This window comes from Mustela putorius, unplaced genomic scaffold (genome assembly GCF_011764305.1).
Source record: "Mustela putorius furo isolate JIRA1106 unplaced genomic scaffold, ASM1176430v1.1 tig00000281_pilon_pilon_pilon, whole genome shotgun sequence".
Lineage (NCBI taxonomy): Eukaryota > Metazoa > Chordata > Mammalia > Carnivora > Mustelidae > Mustela > Mustela putorius.
The window spans coordinates 18,515,048-18,530,855 of NW_025421343.1; the positions used below are offsets into that span (position 1 = coordinate 18,515,048).

General features: G+C 44.7%; 2 protein-coding genes across 2 annotated transcripts; both read right to left on the bottom strand.

The window, feature by feature from the left end:
- Window positions 1-1,716: 1,716 nt before the first annotated feature.
- On the bottom strand, window positions 1,717-3,634 carry ZNF514 (zinc finger protein 514). Its single transcript, XM_045079329.1, is given in 3 exon segments — window positions 1,717-2,453; window positions 2,456-2,539; window positions 3,623-3,634. Coding segments are annotated over 3 exon segments (687 nt in total). The 3' UTR covers window positions 1,717-1,862.
- LOC101678831 (zinc finger protein 514) lies at window positions 2,849-12,309 on the bottom strand. The gene is made up of 5 exons (XM_045079155.1): window positions 11,606-12,309; window positions 10,076-10,164; window positions 5,412-5,538; window positions 4,771-4,854; window positions 2,849-3,941 (listed from the first exon to the last, which is right to left on the bottom strand). The coding sequence occupies exons 1-5, from the start codon at window positions 11,622-11,624 to the stop codon at window positions 3,910-3,912; spliced, it is 351 nt and encodes a 116-aa protein (XP_044935090.1). The 5' UTR covers window positions 11,625-12,309; the 3' UTR covers window positions 2,849-3,909.
- Between the last annotated feature and the right edge of the window lie 3,499 nt (window positions 12,310-15,808).

Below are 15,808 nucleotides of genomic sequence, written 5' to 3' on the forward strand. Positions count from 1 at the left end.
TCTTTAGTATAAGCTAATCTTTTTAGTCAAGACTCCTCTGCTCTCTGCCAGCTCCTACTCCTGGCGTCTCCACATAAATTTCAGATGCATCATGATATGAACTTGAGACCCAGAAAGCTTAGGGTTAACTATTACAGAAAATAAAGACATACAGATGGCTTGAAGTAACAGACAAGGTAGGAAAAATAGTTTAGCAATAGTTGGTATATCTGTATATTTGATGTTTTATAAAAGCAATTTTACTGAGGTGTAATTTATATACCATAAATTTCACCCATTTTGTGTGTGCAATTCAATAATTTTTAGTAAATTTACCAAACTCTTCAATCATCAACATAATCCAGCTTTAGGACATTTGCATCACCCCAATAAGACTCTTTCTAATATTTGCATTTATTCCCAGTTGCTTCTCCCGGTACCAGACAACCACTAATCTACTTTGCCTCTGAGGATTTGCCATTTCTGGACATTTGCTATAAATGGAATGGTGGCATTTGGCTTTCACTTAGAATAATGTTTTTGAAGTTTTGATTTTTTTTAATACCCACATTTTAATGATTTTAATGTTTAAAAAAGATTTTATTTCAAAAATCTCAAATCTCAGAGCATAAAGATCTAATGAAATTTGCTTTTTGCTCAGACTTTAAAAATATCACTCCAGCCTCTTAAAGAGAGGTAACATGTAGTGCCATGGGGGTTTTTTTATGGGGAAGACCTTCAGTCTCTCAATCTCAAAACCATAGCTGTGAACCAGAAGGAAGAGAGACCTAGCCCAGCACACGGCACTTTCAAATCAGTTTTCTTAGCCCTAAGATAGGGTCTGGCTGAATCAGTGGTGGCTCTCGACCTAGCGCAGCTTCAATTCTCTTCACCCACACAGTAGCACCTCTGCTCCCATCAGTAACAGGATAGGGAGGCGAAGCACAGTGCCATTACAGAGAGCCCCACCAGGTAGGAAATCACTTGTTGAATCACTCAGATACCTTTCAGCTCTTGCTTTATGAATCTCAAGCCTGAAAGGAACTTTTCCCACATTCATTAAGTTCCCAGGGTTTCTCATTGGAGTAAAGCCTTAATGTATGCTGAGGCCTGAACTATACTAGTGGGTTTTCCCAGTTTCACCAAATTCAAAAAGTCACTCCAGTACACATTCTCTGATGTGCAAAATGGGTGGAACATTGGCCAAAGGCTTTTCCGCATGCATTCTATTCCCAGGTTTCTAACTAGCAGGGTAAGTTCACTGATTTTTGCAAAAGAAAGAGGTATGGCTGAAGATTCTCCGACATTCACTATTTCCATAGTGTTTTTCTCAAAAATAAATTCTCTGATGTTTATTGAGAGATGAGCTCTAAAAGGCCCTCCCACTTTTATTGCTTTCAAAGACTTTTCTAAGTGTTCTTGGTGCTTAGTAAGAGAAGTATCACAGATTGCTTTTACCACACTTGAGTTATCTGATATTTATTTATTTATTTATTTGCTTACTTACTTAGTTTCTGAATAGTATGTGACTGAAGGCTGTGCCACACACAGTGCATTGATAAGGCTTCTTGCCAGTAGAAACTGTCTGCTGTTGAATAATATGTGTCTTCTGACAAAAGCCTCTCCAAATCGATCCCATCTACTTGGTTTCTCACTAATATGGATCCTCTGGTGTTTGATAAAGGGCGAGGTGTGACAGAAAGCCCACCTTCTCTCTTGACATCGAAAGAGCCTTTCTTTAGCATGTACGGTCTGATGTTGAATAAGACAGGTCTTCCAACCAAGTCTTCCCACATACATTACACATACAGGATCTCTCTCCAGGGTGTGTCATGTGAAAACTCTGTGGGCTCCAGCTGAAAGCCTTCCTACATTGACTGAATTCATATAGCTTTTTTTCCAGCATGACTTTTCTGATGTTTAATAAGGGATGCAGTATGAGCAAAGGCTCTCCCACATTCATTACATTTGTAAGGTTTCTCTCCAGTATGAAATCTGTAATGTTGAGTGAGAGATGAACTCTGGCTGAAGGCTCGCCCACATTTATTACATTTGTAAGGTTTCTCTCCAGTATGAAATCTGTAATGTACAATGAGAGATGAACTCTGGCTGAAGGTTCTCCCGCATTCCCTGCATTCATAGGGCTTTTCCCCAGTGTGAGTTCTCTGATGTTTAATAAGAGATGAAGTATGACCAAAGGCTCTTCCACATTCATTACATTTGTAGGGTTTCTCCCCAGTATGAAATCTGTAATGTAAAACAAGAGATGAACTCTGGCTGAAGGCTCTCCCACATTCACTGCATTCATAGGGCTTTTCTCCAGTGTGAGTTCTCTGATGTTTAATAAGGGATGAAATATGACCAAAGGCTCTTCCACATTCACTGCATTCATAGGGCTTTTCTCCGGTGTGACATCTCTGATGGCGCCTCAGCTCTGACTGGAAATGGAAAGACTTCCCACATTCATTACATTTACAAGGTTTCTTTCCTGGATGGCTTCTCTGGGAGTTATTTCTCCCTGAAGTCTGTCTGAATTCTGTGTCACATTTATAGGCTCCTTCTATAGGAACACTGCGTTGGTTAACAAGGACTGATCTTAGGTCTAAACTTCTCCCAAATTCACTCCGTTCATGATCTATCTTAAGGGTGGTAGATTTGTGAGAGATTGGCATTCCTTTCAGATGTCTCGCCTGGATTTTTGGTTGTATTTCTAATTGGTCATCACAACCACAGGTTGCTTTCAGTTTGCAGAAGCAGAATTCATCTCTGATGTATTTTTCCACTGATGCTATCTGGTGTAATTCTTCTTTAGAAATTCCCTGATTCAGTACGGATTCCTTGGCTTTAGGCCTTTTCTCCCAGTCTGAGAGGAGGGGAAAAAAAAAAAAAAAAAGACAAGACATTCTCATATTAACTGTTCCATGTGCCCAGAGGAAGTAAAGTCCTATAATGGATGTAAGGTAATGAAGCTTTAAAATAATACCTGAGATGTGTACAGTTTCTTTCAAGTATAGTGTATATCTGAAGAAGGTTTTGGAGTTATCAAGAGGTGATAAATTACTGAATGGAGATTAGGAAAATCTAAAAAAATATCGTTTGGATTCCAGTACACAACGGTAAATCTAACATAAAGATGAGAAGAGGGTAGGAAGATGTCCTCCACAAAGTCCCCTCAGCACCTCAGTAATATACTATAGTATATAATTGTGACAGGCAAAATAATTCTCCCCCAAAGACATCCATGCTCTAATCCCAAGAACTTGTAAATGTGTTGTCTTACATGGCAAAAAGGACTTTGCAGATATGATTAAGGGCCCAAACCTTTAGATGGGGAGATTATCCTGGATTATTCAGATGGGCCCAATCTAATCACATAAGTCCTTAATTAAAATCAGAAAACATTTCCTGGCTGGGTCAGAGAGATGTGTGAGAATGACTCAGCCCACCATTTCTGGCTTTCAAGATGGAGTAAGGGCACTATGAGCCAAGGAATGTAGCAGTCTCTAGAAGCTGGAAGTATTTCTCAGTTGACAGCCAGCAAGAAAACAGGGATCTCAATTTCACAACTCCAAGAATTGGTTCTGCCAACAACTCAAATGACAGAAAACAGAATCTCCCCTAGTGACTCCAGAAAGGAACACACCTCTCCTGACATCTTTTGTGAGATCCATGCCAGATTTCTGACCTATGAACTATAACTAAACTTGTGTTTAAAGTCATTAAATTTGTATTCCTTTGTTCCAGCAATAACAGAAAACTAATGTAATAATAGTAACACTTCTGAAGAGGTAGATGATTACTGATTCCAGTGCTCCCAGGAGCCATATTCTGAGTCAGTAGGTCTCGTGTGGCCCCTGGAGATCTGGATCTTTAACAGGCTCCCTGAGAGATTCTGAAACACAGCCATGTTTGTAGAGAGCACTGTCAAGACTAGATCCAGAAGTCACACCCTTGCTCCCATTCTAGAAGGAAAAAAAGATCAAGAAAATATGAATATAGCAGAGATTAGCAACTTCACTCCCTGATCTCTATTCTAGGCTCCTTTAATGAGGCCCAGCCTGTGCTCCCAGGATATAAGCACTTATTTCCTGAGATTTATCTCTGACCCAGGGCTATAATTCTACCTGAGATCGATACTGGCACAGACTGTCACCTTCCTCCATTGTGCCTTAGTTACACATGGAAGGCAGAAGAGCTTGAGTCCAGAATTCTGCTCCAAGAAGTGAGGCTCATCAGGTATTCTCAAGTTACCTAGGAACACGTGTGCTCAAAGAGGTGACATCAGTAGACAGTAAGAAGTAATTTTTGTTCCTGGAACCACCTCTGTTGAAGCTCAGCTTGATCAAGCATGAAATGTCTCTACCTTGATCTTCTTGACATCTACCATCTGTCCTTGCCTGTAACCCTTTAATTTCTAGGCTACTCTACTATTTGGTCTTTCACTAACTCTCTTAACCCTGCTGGCAAAGGAGGGCCTGGCCATTTACAACTGTCAATCCTTTGATTCCATCCAACATCTCCATATGACATCTAGTGATGCTGAGTGGCACCAAGAACCCAGAAAGGGTGGGCAGAGATGGGTTCCAAAGTATAAATACTAGAGAAGAAAATGAGCATCTCTTCTTTCTGACACCAGAAAGCCCGAGAATATTCAAAATACTGCAGTGGAGAGCTCCTGACAAGTGGTCTTAGCTTCTCAAAGGAGACCCCCGTGAGCAAGGGTTCAGAGCAATTTCTCACCCATGGCTGGTCCTTATTATGTGTGATGTTGCTTAGTTCTCATTCACTCACCTGTTGAGATTTCTCCCTCTAATACACAGGGTTCTTTCCCTTTCTCCAACTGGGAGATGACATATGGTTTAGCCACTGGAAGCCCTGATGGTAGAGAAGGAAAAGGACCATGACTCTGTATGTTAGAGGCAAAGGCTTTGGCTCTAGGTCTCTCTGGGGGAGATCAGACTGTAGGTATAGAAAGCCTCCAAAGAATAGGCACTGTGAAATATTGGGAGCAGAATCATGAAACTTCATATGGAGCATAACTTTTTCTAGGAATTAGGACCCCAAGGTCAATGTAAATGCCTAATTCCATAATCCCAGGGCAAAACTCAGCAAACAGGCCTAGAAACCCCAAGCTTTTATTTATTTTTTTTTTTAAAGGTTTTATTTATTTATTTGACAGAGAGAGAGAGAGAGAGATCACAAGTAGGTAGAGAGGCAGGCAGAGAGAGAGGAGGAAGCAGGCTCCCTGCTGAGCTGAGAGCCCGATGTGGGGCTCGATCCCAGGACCCTGAGATCATGACCTGAGCCGAAGGCAGAGGCTTTAACCCGCTGAGCCACCCAGGCACCCCGAAACCCCAAGCTTTTAAACACCAATGAAATAGAGATGGCAGGCCTGACAGGCAGGCTTTGGGCTTTGGAGGAGCTGAGCTCACCCAGAGAGGCCAGGTTCTTGAAGTTCTCCAGCATCACTACCCTGTATAGGTCCTTTTGAGCAGGGTCCAGCTGTCCCCATTCCCACTTGGTGAATTCCACAGCTACATCCTCGAATGTCATCAGATCCTGAAACATAGAAAATACTCTTGTACCCTAAGGGAACACACTAGCAGCCCCAGGGAGAAGAGTAGGTGGATGTCTGAGTAAAACCTTAGGATGTAGAAGGGATTCCAAGAGTTCCTAGCTATCCCAGTGCCCAGTGTTTTTGTTTGTTTGTTTGGATTTTTTTAGATTTTATTTATTTGACAGACAGAGATCATAAGTAGGCAGAGAGGCAGGCAGAGATAGTGGGGGGAGGTTAGCAGGCTCCCCGCTGAGCAGAGAGCTTGATGCAGGGCTTGATCTTGGGATTTGACCTGAGCCGAAGGCAGAGGCTTTAACCCACTGAGCCACCCAGGCGCCCCAGCAATACCCAGTTTTGGGTCTTGTCATCCCCAAAATATTTTAAGCTGCTCCAGGGATTGTATTATTGTTACTACTTGGATCCTACCCAATGATGCCGACTTGTCAGTATCACGCTGCTTAATATATATATATGGATAAGGATCTCAAGATCTCAGGCCTACAGAGACAGTCTGTCTGCTTACATAAGGGAGGTAAATGAAATTAATTTCTTCCATTTTCCACATAGTTGCATTTAATTAGAATCAACTAGAAGTAACAGACTAATATGTTTTGCATTCCTTTTTTCTTAAGATGCATTTACTTATTTGAGAGAGAGCATGAGTGAGTGTGGGAGGGGCACAGAGAGAGGAGAGAGAAACTCCAGCAGACTCCTCACTGAGCTTGGAGCCTGACATGGGGCACCATCCCAAGACCCCGAGATCATGACCTGAGCCCAAACCAATAGTTGGACACTTAACCAACTGTGCCACCCAGAGGCCCCTGTTTTGCATTCTCAGATGCACTAGTATCAACAGTCTCCAACTATTTTTGAAACTTGTGGCCTATGATTTTAAAGACAATTTTTACTAAGTCCAAATCAAATAATTGGGGATTTATAATACTATATCACCACCACCACACAGTTCAGTGAAAGTATATCCAGTGGCCTTAACAAATCAGTAAGTCTTTTGTGAGTTTGATTAACACAAATCCTCTCCCCCAAACCCTAATCACTTTTCGTCCCTACTCATTCAATTCCTGAATGTGCAAAACTGACAGACTGAATCCCAGGTCCCCACAAGGTACAATCATTCTGTGGGTCCCAGTCAGGACTCTCCTGTCATCCTCTGTAACAACAATTAGAACACCTCCCATCTGACTGTTAAATTCCTGTTACTTTTCCCAAAATATATTTAGAAATCAAATCCCATTTAGGCATTGATTCCATAAAATAAGTCAAAGTAAAATTTTACATTAACATGAAAGTCAGTCCAAAATAGTCAAATATGGAAAACTCACTGCTATAGTAACATCTTGTGATAGATTACATTATTTGTTCAAAATAATCACTGGCTCTCCCTACAGGATTGAGTTCCCTGCCCCAACAATGCAGGGGTAGTCGAATAATCTGCTTTCACAAATGGGATGTAAAACAGGTAATGCAGGCAAGATATAAACCTTTGTTGGTATAAGTCTTTGAGAGTTTGCTGTTGTTATTACAGCATAACTAGCCTAAACTGGCTCATTAAGAAACTAGTACTTAATGTAGGGTTCTGCCATAGCAAAAAGCCTAAAATATCTGACTTTGGCTTCAGGGCCAGTAGTAAAGAAACCTACTGGTAAGATAGCAACCTACATGATTTAATGGTGAACTGTGTGCTAAAACTGTTATCAGCAGTAACTGCAAAGATGAACAATGTAAGCATGAACTTGTGATGTTACAAGAAGAGGCCGGAACATCAGTAGTGTGAGCTGGTTGTTACTGGCAGAATCTGACAAAATATTACAAGGAAAAAAATGAGCTTAAGAGTTTGTGAGTTTACAAAATAAAAATGGAAGGCAAAAGAAAGTGTCTTGAAATTCCAGGACTTGGAGAGTTAGAGATTAAACCAGTTCTCCTTTCCAACTGGTCAGAGACAATGTAGATAAGGCTTTTGCAGTGACAAAGGATGATTAAAACTCAACCTAAGGAAGGACCAAATTATGAGTGTGGTAATCAAACCTTTTGTTTAAACATCTGAATAATTCCAGATGGCTCCTAGGATATCTTTAGGGCAACCAAACTGCTTACTGTCTAAAAGAATGGCTGTCCTAAGAAAAACCCTCAAAGCTCCACAATTAAGCCTAAAGAAGGGTATATTTTAAAAAGAACCGTGGGTAAAACTTGACACATGGAAATAACAGAAAGCTAATACATTAAAAGCTGATTACATTTTGAGAGTTACACTGAACATCCCGGACTTGAAAAAATCCTTGGGCCATCAACCTACTCAGGCAGGATGAAAAAGCTGCCTAACCCTCAAGTGAGTTTATTCTCCAGTATCATCGCCTATGTGACCAAGGAGGATACTGCAAAAGGAACTTGTGGGGCAGAGCCAAGAGCTAAGGAAAACATGGGACTCAGGAGCTCCACCCGGGGAAGAGAACCCAGACAGAACCAAAAGACTTCCCAGTCCCAAGATCATTGTTGGTTCTTCTGCCAAGTGGAATATCTTAACTGTTATGGACCTGAGACTGCTCTGCTTCTCCCTTGCTTCCCTCTTTTGAATAGGGGTTTCTTACTGTGGTTAAGTACGTTGGATATATGGATATCCAACTATACGTTGGATATATGGATTTTGGGCAGTTTGTCCTTTTAGTTCATAGTCTCCAGATCCAGAGGAGAAACATCCAGACCTGATGTTGAGGCCATCACCCCATTCAGGACTTTGATCTTGATGTTCCTACTAGGTAACTAAATGGAGTTTTTGGGTTATCTCTTGGGGAGGGAATTTGTGTGGAGGAAGGCGAGTGAATTTTTTTAAGAAAACAGACAATGGTAAACTCATTAGTTGTTCAGAATAGCCACTGCCCCTCCCCTGGCGCCCCTCACTGTGGGAGGCTTATATTTCCCATCTCACTGACATTAGGCTTGGCCACATGACTTGCTTCAGCCAATGGATTGTGGGTAGAAGCAACACATGTCCTTCCTGGGCAGAAGCCAGAAGAACCATCTCCTGGCTCTGACATTGCATTTCTCCCTGCCACATAACATATCCCAGAGGAGGACTAATCCTTCAGCCTAAATCCCAGATCAAAGAGGGTGTGGAGCAGTCACAGCCAGTCCACTACTGATTCGTAACAGAGAAGAAATACACCTTTGTTACTATGGGCCATTGAGATCTATAGGCCATTGTCACCACGCTATAATTAGATTAAGCTCTCTGATATACCTCTGAATGGGTACATCAAGGCCAAAGAGGTTTAAACTCTATTACACTACTAGTTATTTGTGAGACTTCCATACTGGTTGGGATTTCCCCCATTTGCTAGAAAATTAAACACAATATCTATCATTAAGCTAGAATACATGAAACTATCATTTAGGTAGTACCAAGATGGTATTACCTTGGCATCCATGCTAGGAAGCCATGCAGTCTGGCATCCACAGCCCTCCACTTGGTTCTCCGGACCACTGTAGCCAACCCTGAATGCACTTCTGGAGTCAGTCACCATTATCCCTTATACCCCCATCACAACTGCAGCTCACAAGGACTAAGCAGTTACCATTTGCCAGAAGATGGCAGCAATGATATGAGCTAGCTGCATTACTGAGTGGTTAAGATCTCAGAGCCAGACAACCCAGATCTGAAATTAGAATGCCTTCCTTATGAGCCAGATAACCATAAACAAGTTACCTTATCTCTCTCTGCCTTGGCTTTCTCAGTTGCCTCTCTGTGCCTTAGATGCCATTCTTCAAAATGAGAATGTTTGAAAGATGAAATGAGTTAGTTCAAGTAAACTGTGTAGAATAGTTCCTGATACATATTTAGTTCTCAGTACATAATGGCTATTACGGCTTTCATCTTTATCATTAACATGATTACCATCTTCATTTTACAGTTGGCAAAAACAATGCATAGAGAAGTCAGGTGCATCTTCCAGCAAGGAAGTAGTGCGTTAAGTCTATCTCCTCACTAATCCAGGAAGATAACATCTGAACAGGGACATAGACTCAAATGGCTTCCCCACCTGTCTATAGCCTCAGAACCTTGTCCCTCTTTTCTCCATGAGCCTTCCCCCAGCCTCTCCAGCACAGGCTGATTTTTCCTTTTACTAAACTTTGAAGGAAAGGCCTTATCTTGACACTCCCATCTGTCATTAAATCATGCATATCCTTACTGTGGCTGGGGCTGCATCCTAGGTACCAGAGTCCTCTCCCTTCTGTGGTAGTGACATTCTTTCAAGGCCAGGGCTCTCTCACATTACTTGGTACTCACTGCAGTGCTCATGACAGAAATAAACCAAAGGATCTGAGTGAGTACATACAGAGCAGAGAGGAGAGGGCCCTGGAAAGGGCCAGGGAGGCCAGCATCCACTTTGATGGGCTCAGGCTCCTACAGAGCAGGAATTGGGGTCCGTTCCCCTTGGCATTGAACAAAGGGGCTCCAGAGAAAAGGGGGCAAAGACGTCCGTAGTTCAGTCATTTGAGAAAAAAACGAAGAGAACCTCAACTCACCTGGGACCTGGCTTTCAGGAATAAACTGGTTGTTCCCTTTTCTCCTGGGTATCTCTCTGGAGGAAGAGGAGGGTCCTGAGAAGGGAGAACTAGGAAGGTAAAAGGATCCATAAGGAAGACTAACCCCATGGCCTTTGCAGCTCCCAGACTCCCCACACTAGAGATCCCTGAAGAGTCAGTGTGTCTTGGTTCTGGGGACAGAGCTGGTTCAAAGGGAGCTGAGTGGCAGCCTCTAGCTATCCCACAGGAGAAAGAAGTGCACAAACTCCCCGCCCCCTTCCTGTCCAAAGGCCACAGCAGGCTGCAGGTAACTTGGGTTTCACCATAGCTTGGCCACTCCACTGGACAGTTATTTACTGGGCATCCACAATATAAACGTGGAGAAGACTTCCAAGAAACTTTAAATCTAGCCTGCGGTATAAGACAGGTTAAGAATACAAAACAAGGCCCAGGGCAAGGCCCCAGAGGGATAGGGACTCTAAGGGAAAGCAAGTCACACCTTCCCCTCATCCTTGGGAAGCCAGCTCAAAGGTCGGTTCTTCCTGACAAGTTCCCAAGCATCCTTAGGTCTCTGCAACCATACTTTGCAAGTCCCTCTATGATAGGGTTTTGTCCCTTACTGCTTTTAAAGCCTGAAAATCAACTATACCAGATAAGTGGTCACAGCTAACAACAACGATAAAAGCATGGGTGGCAAGCAGCATGGTACAGTACAGGTCAGCACTTCTCAAACTTGAATGTGTGTATGGATTCTTGAGGATCTTCTTAAACAGACTCTGATTCAGTGAATGTAGGGTAGGGCCTGAGAGCCTGCGATTTCTAAGGAATTTCGAGATAATTCCTGTGCTGATGGTCTACAGAACACAAGGCATAAAGGAATACAGAGAGGGTGGTAGTCCCAGAGATGCAGCCCAGTTTTGCCGTTGGCCAGTCTTGTGACCTTGAGCATTGGCACTGAAGACAGAAAAGTCTAATTAAAATGCCATTTGGTGAAGGACAGTAGATTCTAAATTTACAAAGGAATGGCTTAAAACCTCCTGGGTCACCTAGATTGCCTCCTCCCAAGCACTAGTGAAAGAGTGGTACAGGTGACCTCACCCCCTCATGTGCACTGCTAATCTTGTACAGTTGAGCTAGAGGAATCTTATCAATGAAGCAATAAAGGAAAGGGCGGGCAGGCTCTAAATGGCCCCACTGCCCTCTGATCTCTGGCCAAGGGCTACTCCCCCAAAGCTTTATATTGTTCACCCTCTCCCTCCCACACAGGAAGAGATCCTCTCCCTCCCGCTACTCTCTCCTCTGGCCTTTGGGAATACTTCCGTGGCCATCTCCTCCACTTTTACCATGTTATCTGGATACTGGGACCTCATGCTCCTGGACCTGGCAAATAAGGAAATGCCACAGGGAAGACGGTTACAGGCTCTGCCCCATCACTGGAGTCCCCGGCTTATTTCTAGAGTCGTCCTCCTCCTCGGCCCACTACTAACTCCCCAGAGGGCTTCTGGCCCTCTGCACCCTCGAGAGCCAAACCTGATGCTGTGGAGTCCATAGCTGGGTCTAAGGGGCGACGTCCTTTCACTAGGTCCAAATCTCCGTTCTGCGGCCGCAGCCCTGCGGTCCTCCCTACGATTCAGGGAGCAGGGAGTACGCTGGGTGACACCGGGCATTCCCACTCCGCGCGGTGACGCCCAGTCGACCCGCACGGCCCTGAGCAGGGATATCAAACCCGGACTGCCGCCCCGGCGCGGAGCTCTGCCGCCCGAGGAGGGGCCGTTCCCCCGCTTTCAGGCGCGCTCTCAGACCCCTCACGAGCCCGGCCTGGGGGCACTGGCGCCGCTCCGCCGCCTTTCTCAGGACCACGCTTCGGAACCCAGTTCCCTCGCAGACCCACACCCACAGTGACGACTATACCACCAGGAGGTAGGTCCGTAGCCACGCCTGCGACCTCGGGGGTCAGTGCGCCTCCGCGGCCCTAAGACCGCAGGGATTCGGGAGAGAGCCTCACAGGGACACGGACCGGCCCTGCAACTCTGTCCCCTAGCTCTAGGCCCCCAGAGCCCCTGGCAGGCGGGCAGGCGGAAGAGCACTCCCAACTCTGTCACGGGCTGGGGCGCGGTGCCCGCGATAAACCCGCGCGCCCGAAGTCACCGATCCCACAAAGAGTAGAGCCCTTCCCGGCCCCAAACCCAGCCCCTAAGCCCAGACCGTCCCGAGCCTGCGCAGATGAGCCGCCTCGCGGGGGTCAAACAAGCGAGCGTCCGGGGCGGGTCCGCGGGGCGGGGCGGGGCGGGGCGGGGCGGGGCGAGTGGCGCCAGCGCCGTGGGGGCGGGAGAGAATGGTCCTGATGGTGCGGGAGCCGCACTATTAGCCACCGACCAGGGTAGAGGGTTTCCCGGGCTCTCACCACCAGCTGGGAACTGAGAGCAACTTCCATTTTAGGCTCCATAGCCAGTTTTGGGGCTGTCCAACCAGAAGCCATTGGAAATTTGTTAAGAAGAGAAGCCTGGCCCTACTCTGAATCTGCCGAGTAAGGATTTACAGGAGACTCTCTAGGCATATCTCTTACAGAGTGCCCAGGACATGCAGCTGGCTTATTGCTAGTTACTTACTGCTATTCTACAGGCCCTCCCGTGCCTCTCCGCCTTCCTCCCACTTCTCCAAGCTCTGAGTTCAGAGAAGGGTCAACGAAGAAATTATATGGACTCCTTCCTGCTCCAGAAACGAGTATCATTTACATTTCTAAAAGAAATGTAGAAATGGTCTGAATATTAAAACGATGGCTCTCAGGAGGCAGTCCTCAGCCAGAGAGGGGACTTGTGAAGACTGAGTGGTTTATAGACCCTGTCTAGGGGTTCTGGGACAACCCATTAAGTCAGGGCAAAACCCACCATTTTCCCCTCTTGCTTTTCAATCTGTCACTTTTTCCCAGCACTCACGGTGGCACACATGGCCAGGATGGCATAGCAAGTGCCCAAAAAGCAAGCCCTCTTCTTCTGGGGCGGGGAGGGGGCCAGCAGGTGGCTGGGGGTGCTGCCAGGGAACCCTGGTTTTGGCCCAGGAGTTTGTTCTCTTCTGTGCTCTGCAACCAAGAAGGGAAAGGGATGGACAAATGAGAAAAAAAATGTCATCTCATTTGTGACTTAGCACAACTAGGAGAAATGGAACTGCTTCAGATTATCTTGAGGAGCACCCTCTGTGCCTGGTGTGCCTTTTGGCATTGGCCTGCTACAGTGTCTGAAATATCCGTCCTCTTAAATTCAGGACAGAGCCTGATCCAGAGGCCTATGTCACAATGCACATGTTACCCAAGAGAGTTAATCAATAGCTTAACAAGTTTGTTAACAAGTTAACAAAACACTCTTCCAGTTTGTTTTCATGTGCCACTGGAGGTCAACTACTGTTAGGGTAGCTCTGGTTTCCAGCAACCCGGTAAGTTTGTGCAGTGCCCCAACATTCCCTTTTGCTGCTCCTTTATAGTCTTTATAACATTTCTCCCATTCCAACCCAGTGTGACTACTGTTCTGTACCCATAGTTTTGCCTTTTACAGAATGCCATATAAAGAGGATTATGTCGTATGTAGCTTTTAAAAAAAAATATTTATTTATTTGACGGACAGAGATCACAAGTAGGCAGAGGCAGGCAGAGAGAGAGGAGGAAGCAGGCTCCCCTCTGAGCAGAGAGCCCAAATTGGGGCTCGATCCCAGGACCCTGGGACCATGACCCGAGCCGAAGGCAGAGGCTTTAACCCATTGAGCCACCCAGGCACCACTAGTATGTAACATTTTGAGAGTGGCTTTTATCACTCAGCATAAAGCCCTTGAGATCCATCTCTGTTGTCATGAGGATCAATAGTTCATTCTTTTGTACTCTTGACTCCAGCTGTCCTGTAAGGAAGGCTGTCCTAAGGAGCCATACACCACATCCACTTACATCCTATTTATAAAAACACTTTGCCCCATCTACCTGCAGAGTAATGTACTCTTTAAACATGTGCCTGGCTAACATTCTATTGCGATGGAAGATGGAGAGAAAAAACAGAAGACATCAGATTTTAGGAACAATATTGGTAAATTGAAGTTTGTTCAGAGGAAGAGCAGGTGGCAAGAACATCTCTAAATCAAATTAGCCTGAGGGAGATGGCTTATCCTATTTTAAGCCAATTATATAAAAAAAAAAAACTGTAAAGGTGCTTTTGTAAGGCAGAATTGAAGCACAGATTTCTCTATAGATCCCCTGTGTGCTCAGGCATCCATCATCACACAACCTCCAACTTTCCTGGGCTGGGAGCCCCATAGTAAAAAACAGAAACCTGTTCACAATTAGGAGTCAGGAGTATGCAGTCATTGACAGTGGACTAAAGATGCCCCAATGGTGGCCATTCTGAAAGAAGGTATTATGAAAACAAAAACATAGAAGTAGAAAGCCGGTCCAATGTGGAATCAGATCTGGGTATTAAAAGCAACAGTGTTGGGGCGCCTGGGTGGCTCAGTGGGTTAAGCCACTGCCTTCGGCTCAGGTCATGATCTCAGGGTCCTGGGATCGAGGCCCGCATCGGGCTCTCTGCTCAGCAGGGAGCCTGCTTCCCTCTCTCTCTCTCTGCCTGCCTCTCCGACTACTTGTGATTTCTCTCTGTCAAATAAATAAATAAAATCTTTGAAAAAAATAAAATAATAAAAGCAACAGTGTTTTTCAGGTATAGTGTGAAATTGTGCCAGAATATTTCTCTCCCACCGATCACCCAGCTTCTGATCGTATGCAATTTCCACTCTCAGTATCTAAGGCTAGATAAATTAAAAACAGCAACACCCAGGAGGGAATCAGCAAGAAAGGATGTCCGTCTTAGACATCATGACTTTAATCAAGTCCTAATTCTGGAAGATCCAAACCCTTACTACAGTACAAAACCATCCCCAATATGGCCCCAAATTACACTTGTCAGAACCTAAATACTCACTGGCCACTCATCTTGCTACTAATTTTTCGCACTTTTATCCCCTAGTCTGTATCTTTACAAGATACTATTCTCTTTACATAGATTGCACTGTGTGTGTGTGTGTGCGCGCGCGTGTGTTTAAAATATTTTATTTATTTATTTGGAGGTGGCAGAGGTAAAGAGAGAGAATCCCAAGCAGAGTCCACACTGAGCATGGAGCCCAACTTGGGATCCTGAGATCCCAGAGATCATGACCTGAGCTCAAACCAAAAGTCCAAAGCTTAACCAACTGAGCCACCAAGACACACTTTCTTTCTTAATAAAGCAAGTGGTTTTTTTTTTTTAAATAAGATTTTATTTATTTGACATACAGAGATCACAAGTAGGCAGAGAGACAGGCAGAGAGAGAGAGGAGGAAGCAGGCTCCCTGCTGAGCAGAGAGCCTGATGCAGGGCTGGATCCCAGGACCTTAGATCAGGACCTGAGCCTAAGGCAGAGGCTTTAACCCACTGAGCCAGCCACCCAGGTGCCCCAAAGCAAGTGTGTGTGTATGTTTGTGTGGGTTTTGTTTTGTTTTGTTTTTTTAAGTGGATCGGTTATAAGACTGTAACTGTTACAGGCCTTTTTAAACATTTTCAGCCACAGTTAATAGCTTCCTGCTTGTACTCCCCTAGTATCTCCAGTGTGACATATAGAACATACTGCATTGTTTTAACTTGTACATTCTGGTTTTTCCTTTAGACCATGAGTTCGTCTGAGGCAGTAACTATGTCTTACTTACATTTGTAACAATGCCTTG